General features: G+C 42.2%; 1 protein-coding gene across 1 annotated transcript; it reads right to left on the reverse strand.

Annotated features, from left to right (window-relative positions):
• Window positions 1–4,547: 4,547 nt before the first annotated feature.
• FBXO40 (F-box protein 40) lies at window positions 4,548–11,339 on the reverse strand. The gene is made up of 3 exons (XM_006864197.1): window positions 11,313–11,339; window positions 8,427–10,337; window positions 4,548–4,763 (listed from the first exon to the last, which is right to left on the reverse strand). Exons 1-3 carry the CDS (start codon window positions 11,313–11,315, stop codon window positions 4,548–4,550), a joined length of 2,130 nt encoding a protein of 709 aa, XP_006864259.1. The 5' UTR covers window positions 11,316–11,339.
• Between the last annotated feature and the right edge of the window lie 11,284 nt (window positions 11,340–22,623).

Below are 22,623 nucleotides of genomic sequence, written 5' to 3' on the forward strand. Positions count from 1 at the left end.
TTGGCGCTCAGTATTTCTTACACTTTGACTCCCTGTGTCCAAAGTGGCTTTGCCTCCATACCTTCCCCATTTCTGCTTTAAGTACCTAACAAGATGTCATGAGATGCTTGAAGTTCTGGGCAGACTTTCTCGTCCAATTCCATTAAAGGCTTGGAGCAGACTCAGCCTCATGAAAGGGTTCTGCTTCCCCTCAGTGTCCACTCTATCCTGGATAAGCCTCAGGCCAGAGAGTGGACTAACTTGCTCATGGACACTTCTCTTGTGGTCTCGCCTCCTCCCTCATAAATGCTCCCTTTCTAACCATCTCAAACTTTGCTCTCCTCACTGGGATTTCTGGTTTGCATACCTGGGAAGATACCTAGATTCCCTATTTTGCCAGGTTGTGCTGTTTGCCCACTTTCCTTTCTTGCAGAGATCATCTCTGAATCTTCTCTCTGGCAAATCCTAAAGTTGGAAATAAAGTGCAATTATGGTTTATTCCTGTGCTGAAGTTAATAGTACTTTTTGTGCAGCCTACAGTAGCCCTGAACTCCCAAGAGTTCTGATTATTTTCCCTCTGCTAGCCCATCCACCTGCACTCTGAAAGATCAAAAGCTGGTCCTTTCCTTGTTGTTGTTGTTAAGTGCTGTTGAGTCGGTTCCAACCCAGAGCAACCCTGTATAGGGTTTCCAAGGAGCAGCTGGTGACCCTGCAGTTCAAATGGCTTTGCAGTCTGGCACATTAACCCACAGTGCCACACCAGGACTCTGGTCCTTTCCTTAGACTGTACTTGAAACCCAGATCAAAACAGGTGGAGAATGAATAGTAAGTGAGGCAATAGGAATCAGGTAGTATCTGCATTAAGGTGGTTCAACCTCTGCTGGCTTTAGCAGTTGTGAGAGACTCACTACCTCTGGCCTGGGAGTCATGACAGACTTCTATGACATTGTGACCTCAGAGGAAAAAATACAACTTGTTGTTTGTGTTGTTAAGAGCCATCAAGTCGGTTCCGACCCATAGCAACCCTGAATAGGGTTTCTGAGGAGCAGCTGGGGAGCTTAAACCATTGATCTTGCAGTTCAAACGGCTTTGCAGTCCGGCGCATTAACCCACAATGCCACACCAGGACTCCTCAGAGGAAAAAAATACAACTTAGGGGATAGGAAGTAAGAAAAGGGAGGATTGGTAACCGGAAAGAGTAAAGCTAAAGGAACCCAGGCTCAGGTAAGTTATTAAGATGATTTGGAGCAAAAACAGTGGCCTCCACTAGAGAAAGTACAGACTGCCTTAAAGTTAAATGCATGCCTGAAATCAATGGCTAGGGAAGTGAGTGGATGGAGGAAGTATATAGAACCTCTGCCTGGTCTCAGGCCTAGGCAGATCTGAACCAGGTGAGGACATTTGGGCAACAAGCTAATCATCAAGTAAAGTAGAGGGTGAGGGAGAGAGAAGATGAAGGAAAGGTGGGCATATCCCAGTGCCAGGCTGTGAGGCTCAGCCCCAGCAAGGGTGTTATTGCTGTTGTTAAGTGCCATCGAGTTGATTCCAACCCATAGCGACCCTGTATAGGGTTTCCTATAGGAGGAGCTGGTGAGCTTGAACCGCCAACCTTGCAATTCAAACGGCTTTGCAGTCTGGCGCATTAACCCACAGCACCACACAAAACCAAAATAGAAATTAATATAGGAGATTTCTGGTTAGTAGGACATAGAAGTCTATGTCTTAACTAGTATCTGAAGTCGAGTCCTGCTTTCAAAGATGGAGAGGGCAGTAGGACCAAAGAAGGACTAGGTTTGGAGCGGTGACCCAGAGCTGCTCTGGGAGTTCAGAAGGCTGGTGAGATGCCCCTGTGCCTAGAGCCCTGCATGCAGCAGGCTCCTTCCTTGGCGTTTCTTCCAGAGAGGTGCTCCTTTGGTTTCAGTGATGATGTCTGTGCCGGTGAGTCTCATTTCTATCTGTTTACCTTACACCCAAGATTGACCCAGTTAGCCTTTCAGAGTGTAAAGTAGCTTTTATTTCTGCTTATAGAGATACTGTGATTTCAAGTCACCATAGATACACACAACCTTATTTTGATTTAACATCACACATAGATCAAGCTTTTACAGCAGCTTTCTCCAAGTTCCATCTTGATTTTTAGCCTGTTCCTTCATTATATGTCAGGACCTTTCTCCCCAGATCCCTGTGTTACTAAGGCAGCAAGCTCCCTTCTGCCTCAGTTCTACAAACCTCACCCTCCTCTGTGTTTGGCTGATCTCTACTATGTGTTGATATTATGTGTGGTGATACTCATCAGGGGTTCTGATCATAGACCATCTCCCCAGGTCAGTTTCCTATTCTTGGGTTGTTGTTGTTGTTGTTGTTGTTAAGTGCCATCGAGTCGGGTCCGACCCATAGCGACCCTGTACAGGGTTTCCGAGGGTGTAAATCTTTACGGGAGTAGAAAGCCTCATCTTTCTCCCGCGGAGCGGCTGGTAGTTTCGAACCGCTGACCTTAAGGTTCGCAGCCCGATTCGTAACCACTACGCTACCAGAGCACAGTCTCTTTTCCTCTCCCATGAGCTGCTTCTTAATCCCAGATTGTGTCTAGCTGACTTTATCAGATAATGCTCCTCGCTTGTGTTGCTCACTAAAGTTTCATCTCACTAAGCAAATCATCTTCTGTCTAATCCACAGTCTCTCTAAAAGGCATCCTTTCTGCTCCATCTGCCTTCTCACCATAAATGTATGTACCTGTAGAACCAGAAACCACCAGTTGGCAAGTCGATTCGGAATCATGTCAACCCCATGTGTGTGTCAGAGTAGAACTGTGCTCCATAAGGTTTTCAATGGCTGAATTTTCAGAAGAAGATTACCAGGCCTTTCTTCTGAGGAGCTTCTGGGTGAACTTTAACTTCCAACCTTTCAGACAGCAGCAAATTACATTCACCTTTTGCACCACTTAGGGGCTCCAGCAGATATTTGCAGGACCTTGACTTTCTGCAACTCATAAATTGCATTGAATGTTAGTTAATTCAGTATCAACTGTGAGAGGAATGAGCTAGTGGGGGTGCACATCCCACAGAGCAGATGTGGGCTCTCCCCAACTGCTGTCGTGAGCCCTGTGCGACCCCCACCTACTCACCCACCCACACAGTCTGTAGAGGGAAAACTCTCTGCTTTCTTCCTTTATGAAGCCCCTTGCTTCTCATCCTGTTACCAACAGCTCCTGCTTTCCATCTCAGTTGGGCTGTAGCTTCCCTGTCAATTTTCCTAATAAAACAAGAAAACCCAGAGCGCACTTCAGGGCCTCTCTCCTTCAGTTAGGGAAGGAACAGATTCAAAACACATGGAGATGCCAGGGGAACGCTCCCCCTTCTCTTCGACTTCAGTGCTATTTCCAGTCACACCTCTTCACTGGATTGTTGTTGTTGTAAAGTGCCGTCAGATTGGTTCTCACTCATAGTGACCCTGTACAGGGTTTCCAAGGAGCGGCTGCTGGGTTTGAACTGCCACCTTGTAGTTCAAACTGATCTTAAGATTGAGTGCTTATCCTACAGCACCACACCAGGACTCCTTCACTGGATAAGCCATAATAAAAACTTTAGGTCACGCTCTTGTAGTATTTTCAGAAAATGGTACCTGATATACAAATTTGAAATATAAACCAAACAATGGAGAAAAAATAGAATTATGTTACCAAGTAGTAGCAAGTGGTACATGAAAATTAGATAATGAACATATTTCTGTGCTAGGACTTGTTCTCATACCTTCTAGAGCATGAGATTAAGTGGAGGTGTGATCTACTTTGTATACAGCAGATCCCAATCATTTTGACCCAAATTAACTAGACTCTTTCTTTTGTTGGTTAAGTTCTTTGAGAGCTACATAAAATCGGAACCACTGTGGATAAATATGGTAGGTAAGACTTTTCCCAAGATTCTATACAACAAACTCTGTGACTTTACTTCTGTCTCTTATCCTTTGACCTGTGGTATCTTCTGAGGCCACTGTGCTCAGTTAGGTGGTTCTTCTCCATTGTGCTGTCTGAGGACTGGGTTTAAATGCAAAAGCAGCTCTGAACCTAGCTAGTAGGCAGACCCAGATACACAGCACCTTCAAACTGTGCCCTCACCTTGGGTGCACTGTAAAAGAACTCTCTGAACTGCAGACCTCATACTCAAATTGCTTGCCCCATGGGTTTGAAAGTACTTTACAACAAAGACAAAACAATCCTTTATAAAAGCACAGTTCTGTGCTGGTGAAGGAAAAACACCGGCCTCTACTGGTTCATTGGTCTCTTGTTTTTCAAGTGGCCTCAAAGTTACCTATTTCCTCCTCAGATGGATTTATTTTCTAAAACAAAAGGGAAAGAAAAAATGGTGAATATAGCATGACAGCAATTCTACAAGCCATGGCTTAGGAAATCCTTAGACCCTGTACAACCACTCTGGTTTTGGAAGGCATTACAAGTTCTAATACCCCCAGAGACACACATTATACAGTTCACAGAGGGGCGCCCTGAAGCTACACTCTGCTCTACTTTCAGGAACCCCAAGGAGAAGCCAAGAATTGTGGTCTCTGAGTCTCTAGAAGGGTTTTCTTCCACGTGGTCTGGATCTAAAGGTGGAGACTAAGCTCTCTTGGGCCTGCTCCCGAGGCTCACACATGCTGGTCAAAAGAACAGGGTCAGTTTTGTGTTCTATCACATTGAAAGGACAGGTCTTAAGATGCTCAGACATGGAGGTGACTTCATTAAACTCCCAGCTCTTGATTTTGGAGAACAGGCTGCTGAACTGCCAGATCTATTGGGAAAGAAAGAAGAGCAAAAGTGAAAAGTGTAACAGCACCCTCAGTCTGGCTTCATTTGAATCAAAACCCAAACCAAACTCACTACCATAGAGTCATAGCGACCCTAAATCTTTGCAGGAGCAGAAAACATCATCTTTCTCCCAAAAAATAGCTGGTGGGTTTGAACTTTCAACCTTGCAGTTAGCAGTCCAGTGCTTATCCTATAGCACCTGCTCTTAGCTTCCAGAAACATCCTCAGACATTTGTCAATGTCTTCCCTTGCATCCAGTCACTAGTTTCCAGCCAGCCATGCAGTTTGTGTGGGAATGACTAATACCAGGTCTGGTGGTGGACTAAAAACAACAAACAAACCAAAAGCAATGCCTTCAAGTCAATTCTGACTGATGATGACCCTAGTGTTGGTGTTGTCAAGTACTGGTAAGTTGGTTCCCACTCACAGCGACCCGGTTTCCAAGGAGCAGCTGGTGGGTTTGAACCACTGACCTGTGGTTAGCATTTTAAGATAGAGTAAAATGGCATCATAGGGTTTCCAAGACTGTAATATTTATAGGAGCAGAGAACCTTGTCTCTCTTCCGCAGAGCAACTGGTGGGTTTGAACTGCCAACCTTGCCCGACACTTAACTTGCTACACCACCAGGGCACTTTTAGGAGTGGACTAGGATGGATTACAAACTGGGCTGCTAATTGCAAGGTCAGTAGTTTGAATCTACCAGTTGCTCCATGGGTAAAAGATGAGACTTTCGGCTCTTTGTAAAGATTTACAGCCTTGAAAACCCAATACAGGGTCACTAAGAGTCAGAATGAACTCAGTAGCACAGAACCACCAGCCACCACCAGGATTGGCTTAGTTCAGTCCGCATATTGATGCAGTCCCTCCTCCCCCAGCAACAGTGATTGGTTTCAATAGAGACACATGGCTCCAATGAGGACAATCAATGCCAGTGAGACTCTAGACTTTTTGTTTGAGCTATCAAGAAGCAGATTCTCCTTTTCCCCTCTGAACTTGAGTCTGCTGGCAGCCACAGGGACCAAGGGAAAATTCTGTTTTAGAATGGAGGCACTATTGAGAATGTAGAGGTGAGAAATGGAAAGAAATACAGTCCTTGGAGAACATTTTGGAGCTGTGAGATCAATCCTTACTTAAGTCTATTATCTTTGGATTTTTTAGTCATCAAAACAAGTTTTCTTGTTTTTAATTGCTAATAGGAGTCTCACTAGAACAGGAAACCCATAGGAAAATTCTAGGAGCCTGGTACTCAATTGGAGTACTGATGTGGCACTCTAGGATAAGCACTGGATGGCTAAATGTAAGACTGGCAGTTCAAACCCACCAGCAACTCCCTGGAAACTCCATACAGGGTTGCTATGAGTTGGAATTGACTCCTATGTCAGAAAGGTATTGCCTGGGATGTTGAAACTATTTCTCTTTTTACTTTAAAAAAGTCATGTTCATATAAGCACCTGTTGTTGTTGTTGTTGTGTGCCGTCGAGTCAGTTCCGACCCATAGCGACCCTGTACAGGGTTTCCGAGGGTGTAAATCCTTACGGGAGTAGAAAGCCTCATCTTTCTCCCGCAGAGCAGCTGGTAGTTTCGAACCGCTGACCTTTAGGTTCACCTGTTAGCCCCAACTAAATCATCTTTCTTCCCTACTGCAAGGAAATTGGTTTGCTCCAAATTATATCCAAGAATGATTAGCAATCACTGAACTGGGGACAAACTTAAGCAAAATAAATAATGGTGTTGCTAGAATATAAATTTAACTATTTGCTTCTGATTTTCTAAAGAAAGATAGTAGACAGTTTTCGACTGTAAGAACTGGAGTTCTGGTGTGGCATTGTAGGATCAACACTGGATTGTTAACCTTAAGGTCAACGGTTCAAATCCACGAGCTGCTCCTTGAAAGCCCTATACAGAGTCGCTGAGAGTCAGAATTGACTTGACAACACTTAACAAACAACAACAAACTGTAAGAAAGGACTCTTTGTGGCACTATAGAGTAAGCACTGAACTGCTAACCACAAGGTCGGCATTTCAAACCCACCAGAGAAAGATGAGGCTTTCCTCTGTGGTAAAGATTCACAGTCTCAGAAACACCATACAGAGTGACTAGTAGTTGGAATCCACTCAGTGGCAGTGAGTGAGACTGTAAGAATCCTGAAGACAGGGTCTTAGCCTCATTCATCTTTATCCCTAAAACTAATGGTTGGTTGACACTCAGTGCTTTTTAACACATGGATGCAGGCATGAATACATGAGGGAAATTCCCAGAGTTATTTTTTGAAGAAGACTGCTCAAAACAAAATAGAAAGAATCAAGGACATAATCAAATATATAGATAGATACGGACAACTCTATAACTCTCCAAGGCTAGTGTGCAAACACCCATATATTGGAAAGCAATAAAACAGTGAGATAATGGAATCACTATGAGAAAGGATGCTAAAGGCACCTTATTGTTAAGTACCATCAAGTTGGTTCCAACTCATAGCAACCCTGTATAGGGTTTCCAAGGCTGTAAATATTTGTGGGAGCAGAAAGCTTCCCTTTCTCCTGTGGAGCAGTGGGTGGGCTCAAACTGCCAACCTTGGGGTTTGCTGTCCAGTGCTTATCCTACAGAGCCACCGCATTCCCAAGGGCACCTTGGACATTGTGAATTAGAAGTCTCACTTCTATATATGCTAATAGGAATTATAATACTACTAAGTAGTTTGGCCTAACTGGGGATAAGGAGCAAGAGTTCTCTGAAGAGGAAGATTCTTTGATTTATACAGGGGAGTTTAAAGAAATAATCATTTGAACAACAGGAGAGCAGTGAATCAAATTCACTTAGATTTTCAATATGCCTTCATCTCTGATCCTGGCAGGAAGCAGAGAACACATTCAAATTAGGTAGTTTGAAGAGAAGTTTTTAAAAAGCAATGATTTATAAATGTGTGAGTAGGAACCCTAAGCAATAGCACTGAACCGGGGTTAGTAACAATGGGAAGCTTTACTGCTCTAGGCCTGAAAAGGAACAAGAAGGGAGGGTTACTGGAATCCAAAGAAGGTAGTTTTATGGAGAGATACCTGATAGTCACCAGTGTCATGGCAAGACAAAACCCAGGGAATAGATACCCCAACCTCATTCTTCTCCCTCCCTCCCATCTCTTGTTGACACACTCCCATTAGATTAACCCAACTGGAACCCAGCAGGCAAGGTAGCCTCTTGGTGTAGCCCATCAGGGAACAGAGCAGGCTGGAGAAGGATAGAGTATGGATCACATGGGTAAACAGAAGACATTCAGGACACATTTATAAAGACAAACAGGGTGTTGCAAACAGCTTGGCTGCAAGCTGAAAGGTTAGAGATTTGAGTTCTTTCAAAGGTGCCTTGCAAAAATTTACATCTGAAAACTTGACCATTGAAAACCCTATGAAGCACAGTTCTATTCTGATACATGGAGTTCCCTTAAATTGCAGTCAACTTAAAGGCAACTGGTACCATATACATTTATGTGTTTATAAACCCATCTTTCCTAGGTCTCCTTGGGAGCAGGAACCATGTTAATTCCCAGGAATGGAACAATTCCAATGCCTAAGATAGTGCCTGGCACATAGTTGGCCATTAATAAATATTTGCTGAACAAATGAATAAACAGATGCCTGTTTACTTGCCTCTCGGTGGACTTTCCAGGAGGTGCCTCCATGGGAATATCTCTTCTTCCATTGCAGGAGAACCATCCCTCTTTCTTGTAACAGAGTGGCACAGATATTCCTCATCAGCACAGACACCTGGGAGAGCTGGGATAGGCTGATGCTGTCCAAGAAGCCAGCAATGTACTGCAAAACCTCCAGGGGCAAGCTGGTTAGACAATTCTGGCTTTTGCTGTCATGGCTCGAGGGGTAGCTGGTCTTGGTTTCCTCACTCAGCTCTGGAGCAACTTCTGGCTTGATGGCAAAGGTTTTGAGCTCCTGACTATAGATCACTTTTGCCTTTTGCCCTGGGGGACGGAAATGGTTTTGAATAAATGTACATCCCAAGTAGGCTAGGGGGCATCGATGCTGGAACCAGCCATCGAGACAAGACTGAATGTCGGTGTGGACATTCTTGAAGTGTAGGGGGAACTCATCTCTCCTGAAGAACTTGTTGCAAGTGAAAGTGAAGGCAGAGCTGCTCTTGTTGTGTCGCCTGGTCACGCACTCACTTTGGAGCTCCACATGAAGCCCCCCTGGACTGGCAGCAGTTAGATCAGCAAGCACGGTCCCAGAGGAAAATTGTTCTGGCTCAAAGTTGTAGGTCTGTGTGGCAAAATCCATGAACAGTCCATCAATGCTTCTGGATTCAGAGATGACATGACCTTTGAGCTCTCGTTCCAAAGCACACTGAAGGGTGGTCTTGATGAGATCTGATTTGGGCAGTTCCTCTACAGTGATTCCCAGATCTGAAGTGTCTACTGCCTTGTGTTCACTTGGTCTACAAGTCAACATGGCATCTCCAATTCGAGCCCGCTTTCCACAGTAGCTCACAGGAACTCTGAAGGTGTAAACAGTCTTAACTTCCTGAGCCTCAAGGTTGCCGTAAACAAAGTCTTTCTCCTTAGGTGTACAAGCAGGCATCTGACCAAAGTGAATAAGCATCCGCCCATTGTGTACCAGATACATATTATAATCCTTTGCATCCACAGCTGTTTTTAATCTTTCCAGAACACCATCCTGCCAAGGGGCAAGTCCAGTTGTTTCCATAGATGCATGAAAGTCCTGCTGATTCTCATTTTCCTGTGGTTCTTTCTCTTTGGCTGTGCACTCTCCTTCTACTGGGTTATTGTCACTGGAAATCTCTTCTTTCGCTGAAACATTCCTGCTTTTGCTTTCACAGCTGGCAGATGGATTTGTTAAAGCAGAGGCTGCATGCTCTTTGCTGAACATATTTTCCCACTTGCCATACTTGGCCAGGTCCATTCCTTCTTTTGTTTTGGCTAATACCTCCCGTTCTTCTCGACTCAACTCTGTCATCTCTCCATTACCTGCTGACAGAGAGTCGTGTGGTACCAAACTGGCAGCCACTCCACCCACTGCTCCTTCCATTTCTTCCCAAGTGACATCACCATTCACAGTTGCTTCTTCTTCAGCAGCCTCTCTAGTTTCCGGGAAAAGTTCCACCATTTTCAAGGATCCAAAAAGGACCTTCTGGTCCTGAAGGGCCAGGGCTGTGTCCAAACACTCCTCACTGGGGGTCTCTTTCATGATGTTCTCGTGAAGAGTTGTTTCAGAGTCCACATTGGGCCAGCGGTTCCACTCCATGGAGCAGCAGACCACACTGGCAGGACACACCTGCAGGTGTTTGGCCAGCTTGTGTCGGGCCATGGAGAGTGGGCAGCCATATTCAGAGTTGAGGCATGGAACCTGCTGTAGAGGACAAAGGAGCTCATGTTCTGCCTCTTTGCACATGTGGAAGGTGGCACCACAGAGCAGATTGCAGGTTATTACTAGGCAGGAGACGTTGGGCTCCACAGGAATGTGGCAGTGACGGTTGAAACATCTCTCACAGTGCCTGTGTTGCCCAGATGGAGGCTGGCGTGCCCTGCCCTGAAAATGCCAAGGGCATGGGAAAGAGAGAAAACAAATAAGTGCTGGAGGAGTAACTCTACATGTATCTGTGTTTTCATTGACTTATTCCCTGTTTGTACATGCTTATTGTAGGAACCTTGGAAAACAGAAAATCGTAAGAAGAAAGCAAAATTCACTCATACTTGCATACCCAGAAACAACAACTATCAAGTCTACTTTCCAGTCATTGATTGTATCTATGCAGTAACCGTACTTTAGAATGTGGGGGGATGAGGAGGCTGAATAAAATGGACTACAATGTTGACAATATTATAACCAGAGACTAGACTGATTTTATTATCATTATTATCATTATTATTAGCAAGCTTTCTTCATAATGGCAGTGTAAGCTTCCAGAACACTCCAGAAGATGGGTATACTCTCCTTCATTTAACTTACCCCCCACCCAGAGGACATGCTGGCAGGAGAGAGTTTTGCTCCCAGCTGTATTCCCCAGCACCTGGCATGGGCCCTAGACCATGGTAGTAACTAGGCAATATTAGCTGAATGAAGACATTAATTGTTGGGCATTTAGATTATTGTTGGCTTTTGCTACCCCACCCCCCAAAAAAAAAGTTTGATTAAAAGTCTTTACTTACAAATCATTCTCATTTCTAATGTATCTACCAGGGAGCACGGTGACTCTATACGATAAGCTCTGGACTGCAAACCACAAGGTCTGCAATTCGAGACTGTCAGCTGCTTGGCTGGAGACAGATGAGGCTTTCTGCTCCCTGAAGATTTAAAGCCTCTGAAACACTATACAGGTTCACTATGAGTTGGAACGGACCCCATGGCTCTTAACAACAACAACAGTGCTTTGACCTGTTTCAACCTCTTCCTGATTCTGTTCCAGCATGTCTGGTTGGGCAAAGATCCAGTATCATCAGACTACAAGGACAAGTCTGCCTGCAGCTCTAAATGACGAAAATTCAGTAAGCACTTGCTACTTACCATAGCTTCCCAGGTTCTTTTTGCTTCTTAACTCTAGAAGAAAATATGAAAGTAGAAATATGAGTGATCAGTAAGGAAAGTACTCCTCCAAGACTATAGCCCTTAGTGACCCTTGGGGTCTGAAACTGAACTCAGCCCTATGGCTTAATTTTCAGCCAAATAATAGGTCCATAAAGGGTGGGTTGCTGTCCTGGTGGAATGCTGTGGATTAATGTGCTGAACAACCAAGTCAGTTTGAACCACAAGTTTGGTGGTTCAAGCACACCAGTCACTCCTCGGAAACCCTATACAGGATCACTATGGGTCAGAAACGCCTTGATGGCACTTAACAACAACAGCAAAGGGTGGGTTAATGCGCTGGACTTTTAAGTCAGTTTGAACTACAAAGTCATCAGTTCAAGCTCACCAGCTGCTCCTCGGAAACCCTATATAGGATTGCTATGGGTCAGAACTGACTCAACAGAACTTAATCACAGCAAGAAAGGGGAGCAATATTTGAAAGGGGAGGTACCTTAGAATAATTGACCATTTGAGATCAAAAGGGCAGCATTTCCCTAAGGACAAAGTTTAAAAGGGTTAGGAAGGAAGGAGGATTGGAAATGGGAATCACAGGGAGGGAGTGGGATCATTGATGTTAGATTGTGGGGATTGTAAACAAGGAAAGAAAATGGGCGTGCAGATGGCTGAATGGAAAACTAATTTGCTCTGTCTGTCTTCACCCAAGTCACAACAATAAGCTTGTGGTGATCTATAAGAACAGGAAACAGAGACTTCACATACTCTCAGTCAATTTCCTCCACCTCCCTGGAGGTAAATGTCATCAGCCCATTTTACATTAAAGTGTAGTGCAGCAAAGCTTGGGGAAGTTAACTTGCCCAAGGTCACACCACAGCTGTGTGCTGGAATCAGGTTTTAAACCCTTGCTCTTCCATGGACCCACCATATCTTCTGAGGGGGTATATTACTTATCATGGGGCTTGTAGCTTCTGTTCCATTTCTTTTCTCCATTATCTGCTGACAATTCCTCTGACATTCAAAATCCTCTCACACCTGGCCCAACCTGTCCTGCTTGCCTTTGTCCTACTGGGGTTTCCTGTCCACTTACAGACCAGCCTGATATCCATCTTGATCTGGGGTGGTGTCTGTAAAGTAGCCACTACACCACAGGCCATTCACACCGAGGTATTCAGCTGGACTATGGCTGGAGCAGGAATGGAAACTCCAAAGACTCCAGAAACTGGCTGAGCAGGGATTCTGGTGAGCGGAAGGGACGATGCCCTGATTCCAGGGCAGTCCAGCTACTTGGTGCTGCTCAATTAGTCCCGTGTGGAATCTGTTGCCCCATATTCTGATTTTCCCATTGAAACCGTGAATGCAGAATTTTGTAAGTGGTGGCATATAGTGGCAACCCTGTCACACTGGAAAAGTTAGTTAACCTCTTTACGCAACAGTTTCCCCGTCTACATAAGGAGAATAATACCTACCGGTACCTATCTTATGGTGTTGTTGTGAGGATGAAATTAATTAATATACATAAAACTCTTAGAGCAGTGCTTGTCTCTCATAGGATGAGATCTTTACTTGTTTGTATCTTACATGGGATCCTGCTGTGGCACTGTAGGAGAACTACTAACCACAAGGTCAGTAGTTCAAACAATACAGACAGACTTATCTTTCTCCTGCAGAGCAGCTAGTAGGTTTGAATCACAAACTTGTGGTTACCAGCCCAACACTTATCCTACAGTGCTACCAGAGCTCCTTAAAAAATGACAGAAGACATTTTTGGGATAATAGGGGAAATTTGAATATAAACAGCATGCTATATGGTATTAGAAAATATTTTTAATTTTCTTAGGTGAGATAATGTCACCATAGTTACAACGAAAAATGTCCTTAATTCTTAAGACACACATGCTGAAATACTTAGGAATGAAATGTCATGTTATCAACAACTTACCTTTAAGTGGTTCAACCAAAAATTGTGTGTGTGTGTGTGTGTGTACAGAGTGCACAGAAGTAGCAAAAGGTTAACGATGGTTGATTTAGGCGGAGTATTCTTGGGTGTTCATAGTTTATAGTCCTTTCCCTTTTCTGTATATTTGACATGTTCAAAGAAAACAAAGTTGATAAATTCACCCACAATAAGTTGACCAAATCTAAAGTAAAATAAAATAAATATTTTAAACACTCCATCTTCTGACTTTTGGGTACTAACTTCCCCCTCCCATCTCAAACTAATACAATGCTGAAATTATGCTACAAATTCTCTAGATCAGATATTGCAGTAGACAACCTATAGAACCTATCTAGTTTGCATACATGTTTTTCTTTGCCCAAATATAGTTTTGTTTTCAAAATTAAATTAGTTGGTAAAAATTAAGGAGTTTTAATCCTCGTGTGTAATCAAATATTTTGTGCTATAATGATATATATTTGTTGTTGTTAAGTGCCATTAAGTCAGTTTCAACTCACAGCGACCCTGTATAGGGTTTCCAAGGAGCAGCTGGTGAGCTTGAACTGCCGACCTTGCAGTTCAAGCAGCTTTGCAGTCTTGACACATTAACCCACAGCGCCACACAGCCTTAGAAACTCTATGTAGGGTCTCTATGCATCATAACTGACTTAATAGCGGCTGGGTTGGGGTGGAGTGGTGGTGAGAGTTTAAAAATTTTTTACTTTTGGAATGAGGATCCTTTTTTTTTTAATGTTTTATTGTGAATTATATGATAGTTTACATGGGAGAACATTAGTTTTACATTCATTCTATCGTATATCGTTTCATTGCCATGGTTACAATCCCCTCAACCAACCAAAGGGTATACCCTGCAAGCCTGCCCTCTACACTCCACCTCCCACCCCCCAAGTTTTCAGCACACAGTCGCTCTCCCTCTCTGGATCTAAAGTCCCCAGCTGCTCCATCTCTCCATGTCATCATCTCTGCCTCCATCTCAGGCATCACTGCTTCTCTGGGTAGGGTCCCACTCTCCACTCTTCTCTGTTGATGGTCCTAGGGACCTCCGCTCCTAGACTGGAAAGTTAATCACTCCCTTCCTTGCTATAAAACATCTACCTTTACATTTCCAACCTTCACAATCAGTCCTGATAACAATTATTCACTATTGTATCTCAAGAGACCCATCTGCATTTCATTTCATCAGCTCCACCTAGATGGTGGAATAAGGATCCTTTTAAAGTTAATTTATTTGATTGTTACTTTTTTTTTTTTTTCAACCTCTCTTAATCTAGAACATTTCTCTCAAAATTTCGTTTTCTTTCTTTTCCCAGAAAAGACACTCTTTAATCTCAAGGAGAATTGAACCTTGTTAATTTATTCATTTGCTCACCTAGTCCTCCAACTAACACCTGTTGATTACTTACCATATGTCAGTAAATTAGCCTAAGGTTCACTTAGGATGCTTGTTAAAGTGATTCTTAAGCACTATTGTCCATTAGAATCAACTGGGTTGCTTGTTAAACCTATAGTTTAACAAGTCTGATATGGTAGCCATTAGTCACATGTTGTTGTTGTTGTTGTTAAGTACTGTGGAGAAGGTTCTGACCCATAGTGACCCTGCACAGGGTTTCCGAGGCTGTTAATCTTTACAGGAGCAGAATGCCTCATCTTTCTCCAGTAGAACAGCTGGTAGTCTCGAACTGCAGACCTTGAGGTTGGCAGCCTGACTCGTAACCACTACACTACCAAAGCTCCTTAAATTAAAATTAATCAAAATGAAGTAAAATTAAGAATTTAATTCTACACTAAACATATTTCAATTGCCTAATAGTAGCTACCTTATTGGACCTGGTGTGGCACTGTAGGATAAACACAGAGCTGTTCACTACAAGGCTGATGATTCAAACTAACCAATTGCTTCTCAGAAACCTTATACAGGGTCGCTATGAGTTGGAACTGACTTGACAGCAGCTAACAACTTAGCATCAACAACCTTATTAGCAACATGGTATAGAACATTTCCATCTTCATAGAAAGTTCTATTGGACAGCACTGTCAGAAATGCAAGGAGGTACTAGTGGTACTGTGGGTTAACAGAAACGTCAATAGTTCAAAACCAACAATGAGGGAGAACAATGAGGCTATCCGCTCCCATAAAGATTTGCAGCTTTGGAAACCTAAGAGACCAGGTTCTGTCCTATCCTTTAGGGTCACTCTGAGTTGGAATCAACTAGATGGCAGTGGATGGGGTGTGTCCTAGAACCTATATTCTTAACACTCTCCCATCTAACTCTTATGGACAATAATAAGAACCTATGTTCCAAATCCCACTGAGACTACTGAGTGTAGAAAAGGGATCATGCGCTAATAGCCTGAATCAGGAGGCAGATGAGAAGCTGTAAATCAGGATATCCAAAGGGATCAGGACCCAACGAAAGATAAGTTAAGCATTAAAACCAGAGAAAGTGCTAAACAAAATGGGAGGGCTCAGTGTGTTGGACTAAGGTATAGTAAAATAGGGTTGGGCACAAAGCATACAAGTCCAACTTGCTGTATCTTTCAGCATGCAATGTAACTTGCAAGTAGATTACTACTTAGTCCTGATCACTCTTGGGAACAAAAAAGAAGTGCTTAAATATTAGGCTAAAGTATTTAGAATTACATATGAGGGGATAGGAGGGGATTTCAAAACAAGGTCTTGGAAAATTCCATTGTCTTTTAATTGCATTTGTCTATAAGCTTTTTTGAAGCCCCTCATACAATAAGAAGTCATTGTACATTATGGTTGTGATGCTAACTAATATTAGAGAAGGAATGGATGGAGTGAGAAGACCTAGAGTTAGAAACTGCTGTATAGGTTAGACTGTTGACTGGAAGTAGGCAAGATGAGATAAGAGACATAAAAGAGAATAAAAATCAGAGCCAGGAAGAACATAGTCAAGTATGACCACTTTGGGAGGACATTAAGAAGAAGTAGAGCTGGAGAATGTCTACAGAAAGACCAGAGAGCTAATAGAGTCTGGGTTCTGTTGTCACAGATATAAAGGAGAGGGTGAGTGATAGCCAGAAGTGTTGTCATGAGGTTGAGATCAATGATGACAATGTCACTGCTTATGAGAGGTTCCTAAAGAGCTCTTACCAGAGCACTTGCAGCATTTGAGCTGTAAAGTGGAACCCCTGGTCATCTAAAATATGGTGCTTGTTCAGAAGGGCCTGTAACTGCCTACTAACTCTTCAGAAGAAGAATTCTTCAATTAGTATGGAAATTGAATAGCTCAGAATTCCCTGTTGACTTTTAGGTAAGAAAGTTAAGGCAAATCACAAATAGAATAAAACTATATGACAAAAACTACCAACACCACAAGCGCCCAACTGCATAGTTCCAGTTTGGTCCTATCACAGAGTTTAGCCCAGTTCCTGGGAAGTGATAGCCCGGGCTGCCTAGTTCTCCACACAGGGAGAACTCTGCTCTAGCAGCAGTGATGTTCTCATGGGAGAGACAGAGGTGATAAACTGTAAGGCCAATTATTTTTTATCCTTTCCTCTTATGGAGTATGATTCTTCAAAACATACAGTGTTTTTGAAGTTGGAAACATCCTGCTCTCCATCTCGATTAAAATCATTTGAGAATTACCCCTTTAAGAGAAAAGAAAAACAATACACCTAGATAACAAAGATGAGCTTGTTTTATAGTCTTCTGCCAGGCTCTGGAGCTATACCAGAAGAGAGACTTTAAGAGAGGGCAGGTTCTAAGCAGAAAGATGGTGAGTGGAGACCACTCTCTGGAGAAGTTTGGCAGTGGGGGGAAGGATAAAGAGGAAATATAGCCCAAGGGCATTAAAAAAATCCAAAACAAACATCTGTACTTTTGTTGTATTAGGGGCAAAATTGTTCCCACTGGGATATGGGATAATCCAGAATTCCTACATCTAAGTATTGTTCAGTCAGTAGGGTGATCAGTTGTCCTAATTTGCCTGGGACAAATTGCTCTTGGTTTTAGCACAAAATGTCCTTTGCTCTAGGAAACTTCAATCCCAAGAAAACTGGGACAGATGGCCACCTTATATTGGAGACAATTGGTTGTGTTCCTAAATGGTCAAATAAGATAATATCTTTGGCTGTCTTGTGACATAAGATGACCCATTCTCCTAGTCTTCTTAGTTTCAGTGTATCCTCCATGGGTTTGTCTAACTGTCCTAGATTGAGAGAGTTCTCTGCATCTGGTGAGTTATGGAAGAAGAAAATGAAGAGTTAAGTGCTTAGCATGTGTTTTACATATGGCATCTAATTTCATGTTCACAACAACCATATGAGGAAGGTGTTCCAGTTTACAGAAAGGATACTGAGGCACAAAGAGGCCTACATCTGCCTGGCTTCAAACTTTCTGCTCCTTGCTGTTTTAATGTGACCCTCAAAGATAATGAAATCCTTTATAACTATACTATTTTCTCATGATGGTGTTTATTGGTCCTATTTAAGGATTTTTGTTTTCTTAATGTTGACTTATACTGAAGGCTGTAGTCTTGGTTTTTTATCAGTAAGTCCTTCAAGTCATCTTCTCTTTCAGCAAGCAAGTTTGTGTCATCTGCATACCACAGGTTGTTAGTGAATTTTCATCCAATCCTGATGCTGAGTTTTTCTTCATATCGTCTAGCTTCTTGGGTATTTGCTCAGTACAGATTGAACAAGTATGATGAAAGGATATAACCCTGATGTGCACATTTCTTGATTTTAAATTACTCAGTATTCCCTTGTTCTGTTAGAATGATTACCTTTTTTTCTATGGACAGGTTCTGCTTGAGCACAATTAAGAGTTCTGGAAGTCCCATTCTTCACAATGTTACCCATACTTTGTTATGATCCAAGTTGAATGTCTTTGACTAACCAACAAACTGCAGGTGAACATCTTTCGTGTCTTTACAATTAAGGTAGTGCTTAGGATACTGAAACTGCTCCTTCAGCACTCAGACGTTTGGGTAGCAAGAAGAGACTTACTCAGTTCAGAAAGCTCTAAAAGGAATCAATCAGCCTACCTAGGAGAGAAGCCTAGATTCACAGGCAACTTTTGTGAAAAGTCATGTGAAACAGCAGAAATAAAGGTGCTTTAAAATGTTGAAAGCAACCAAATAGCAAGGGATTACTAGTCTTCCTCTCGCCCAGTCCTTTTCTTTTGAGAACTGCTAATCCCAGTCTGACCTCGCTCGTTATATATGTTCTCTTTCTCAAATTTTCAGACATCAAAAACAAATCTTCATCAGAGTTTATTATTAAATCTCTTATTTTCTAATCTGTAACATTTTTTCAATTGGCAAGTGATCATAGAAAGTCGCTTCAAAGAAGCAATGTCTGTAGTGAGAAATGTATGGAACTGCAAAATTCCATTGAGAAATTGTGGCATGTTTTAGGAAGTTAGGTTCCTGTTGATTGACCCAAGGAGAGTCAAAGGTCAGAATTGAGAGTATGTTTCATACCATCAGTGTTACAACTGTTTGTGGCTAAGTGAAGCAGCATGGAGTCCTGATGTAGCACTGCAGGATAAAGTGCTAGACTGCAAGGTCGGTGGTTCACACTCACCAGCCGTTCCTGGAAAATAGGGTCGCTATGAATTGTAATTGACTAAATAGCACTTTGCAACAACAATAGCAATAACAGCTGAAGCAGCATAAGTGGTCAGAAGTACATGAGAACAAGTTAAAGGACTTTCTTAAAATAGCATAGTAGAAGCGAGGATTAAAGAATGACAGCCAGTAGTTTTAATGGCAAGATACCAACCTCTACCCTGCTCTTGGTGTTTCTTTAAATCTTCCTGAGAGTTCTTATTTTTCTCATGCATCTTATGGTTTTATTAGAAAATAGTGTTACTTTAACCAAGTTTGTATTTAATTGGAAAAGCACATGTCATTAATTATAGGTTATTAAAGATCTCTTTGTGTACTTGGAAAAATCTAACCACTAAACCTGTGAAGACAAAGCAATTCACTTGTCAGCAGGGATCAGAGGGCACATGTGGCTCCTAGAAACCCTTCAATACCTGCTTATTCCTGCATAGGACCTTTTTACTTGCCCTTTGTTCCAGCAGGCAACATATCCTCCCCTTAATTAGCATTATGGGCTCCTTCCTGGCATTTAGATTTCAGTTTACATTACCTCTGACTCCCTAAAATTAAATCAGTAAACACTTCCATGCCTTAGTTGAGTAATTTTATGACAAGTTATTAAATCTCCCTCAAACTAATTTGGGATCCTGGTGTAGAAATGCCTGCTAACCACAAGATCAATGGCTCAAACCCACCAGTGTCTCCTCTGAAATCTTACATAGTGTTGCTATGTGCTGGAATCTACTCGATGGCACTTATTACCAACGAGAAGCTAATTTATATCATCTGTAAAATAGGGTTCATAGTAACCCATAGCATTGTTCTATTTATTTGTATCAAATGAGATAATGGGGCAAACAGTAAAGATATGAGTCCTTCAATGTCAGCCCTTCCTCCCTGAGGAAGGTCATTGTCATGGTCACCCACCCCCTGGTCAGACCTTTATTTCATCCCTGGCTGGCCTTTCAATGTTCAGTTCTCTCTCATGCCAATGCATTTTATATGTCATTGCCAGGTTAATGGTCTTCAAACCCCATCTAAAAAAAAATCTTACCTCACTCTTTTAAGAATGCAAATCTGACTTCATCAACAACTGCCTCCTTTTTCATGACACCAGAAGAACTGGATGGTACATGCTACCATTACTGAACATTTTGATAAAAGAGCCTTTAGAGAAGATCACAAGGGGGGAATTGTCTCTCTGGAGTCATTGAGGCTGGATAACCTCCTCAAACTATTGCTCTATGATCACCTTTAAACCTTAAATCAAATATATCCCATAAAGTTTAAAAAAAAAAAACAAATAATTGTTTAACTTAACTATTATTTTAAGATCTTTTAAGATCTATCTGTTGTTGTTGTTAAGTGCCATCGAGTCAGTTCCGACTCATAGCAACCCTATATAGGGTTTCCAATCTTGCTGTCCAATGTTTTATCCCATAACACCATAGTCTATATGGGATCAGATCAACAATAGCAACTTGAAATATTTGATAGAAACCTTAGGGAGTAATGAGTTTATGTAAATAGGGGAGGAATAACTCAGAAAAGAATTCAAAGAATGTCATTAGTGTTTCTGAATTGTACATGTACATGAACTGGTGTATGGTGTTTGGTTTTGCTGTGTATATTTTCAAAAACAAAGAAAAATCATTTGTTTTTCTCTATTTACTTTTTTTTTTTTAAGGTTTTTATTATGAATTGAGTGATAGTTTTTACATGGGAGAACATCAGTTTTACACTTATTGTTTCATTGCAATGATTACAATCCCCTCCGCACATAACCATTCAACAGTATTTGCTTCTATTTCCTCTGTTTTTTTGGGGGGAAACAGGGGGGTATACACAAAAACACTCAGGAATATTTAATAATTGAAAGAATCAAAGGGCACATTCTGTAAGCCTGCCTCTTGGCCGCCAGCACTCAGTCTTTTTCTTTCCATGAGTCTAGAGTCCTCGGCTGCTCTCTGGCTCTCCATGTCCTCATCTCTGCTTCCATCTCTGGTGTCCCTGCCTCTCTGGATAGGGTCCCACATTCCACTCATGCTCTTCTCCCTTAATGGCCCTTGAGTCCTCTGTTCCTGGACTGTAAGATTAACTACCTCCCCTTCTTGTTATAAAACTTCTATCTTTACAGTTGTGACGGTCACAATTAGTCATGGTAAAAATTACTCACTATTGAATCATAAGAATCTTATCCCCATCTCTTTTCATCAGACCCATCTAGACAAGATAAAAATTATTCAGTGGGGACTCTATCTTCCCTTGCACACTCTGAAACTAAACTCCCTCTTGAAACCTTGTAAGCCAGTCACTTCCTGCCTTTATTGCCCCCTTATTTTAGGTAGCCAATATTTAAGTTGCCTGTCCCTATCAACCCTGTATACAGAGTGGATAGGATTGATACCTGATGTGAAGGCTTCTTTCCTCTCAGTTGGCATTTTCATCTATTTACTTAAAAAAACAAGCAAACACCTTTTTATTGTGATTTGGGTAAAAGTTTACAGAGCAGATTAATTTTCCACTGGACAATTCATACATATTTTATTTTGACACTGAATGCAACACCAAAGATATAACAGCACTCTTCCCACTTTCTCCCTGTTTTGTTACCATTTGCCCTTTCTTACTATTCCTCCCAGCCTTCTGAACTGTTGCTGTTTTTGCTCTTATGTGCTGTGGAGTTGATTCTGATTCATAGTGACCCTATATAGGGTTACTAAGACTTTCAGTCTTTCGGGGAGCAGAAAGCCTCATCATTCTCCCAAAAAGTGGCTTGTAGATTCAAACTGTCAACCTTGTGTTTTGTAGTACTGTGTTTATCATATGGCGCTACCATGCTCCCTGTATGCCTGGGCAAGTGCTGCCATTTTGATCTCACATAGTTGATTGTTCTAAGGAGTTTGTATCTCCCTGGTTTCTTGTTCACTTTCTACTCCTGTCTATTATTTGGCTGAAAGTTTAGCTACAGGGTGAGTTCACTTCCAGGCTTGATGGGTGTCTGAGAGCCATGGATAGTCTCAGGGAATCCACCTAGACTCTGTCATGCCAACAAGCCTGGTCTTTTTTATTATTTTGAGTTTTGTTCCATGTTTTTCTCCCGTTCTATCCAGTTCCTCCTGTTCTGATCCCTTGTAGAGCAGTTGGTTGTGGTAGCTGGGCATCATCTATATCTGGTCTCAGGATCATGGAGAATGGGGATCACATGGCCCATGAGTGCATTAGACTAATTGTTTCCAGGCATCTTTGATTTTCCTCACTCTTCTTTGCTCCAGATGGGAGAGACCAATAGCTTCACCTTAGATGGCAACTTACAGCTTTTAAGATCCCAGTTGCTACTTACTAAAGTAAGAAGTAGAACATTGTCTTTGTAGACTATGTTATGCCAATTGACCTTAATGTCCCCCAAGACTATGGTCCTGGGTCCTCAGGCCCAGCAACTCATGCCCTCAAACTGTTTGGTTATGGTTAAGAAGTTTTCAATACTTTGTCCCCTGGTGTGGTGCTGTAGGATAAGCAGTGGATGATAATTGCAAAGTTGATGGTTCAAATTAACCAGCCACTCCTCAGAAACCCTATAGAGTGTAGCTATGAGTTGGAACCAACAAAATGGAACTTAACAACAACAACATGATCTACTGTATTCATGGATATATTTGTAGCACATATAAATGTAAATGTTCACGAGCAAAGATGTGAGTTTGAGGACTGAGGCGCACCTGATCCAAGTCATGGTATTTTCAGTAACCTTATATGCATG

Source organism: Chrysochloris asiatica, unplaced genomic scaffold (assembly GCF_000296735.1).
Source record: "Chrysochloris asiatica unplaced genomic scaffold, ChrAsi1.0 scaffold00061, whole genome shotgun sequence".
NCBI classification, from domain to species: Eukaryota; Metazoa; Chordata; class Mammalia; order Afrosoricida; family Chrysochloridae; genus Chrysochloris; species Chrysochloris asiatica.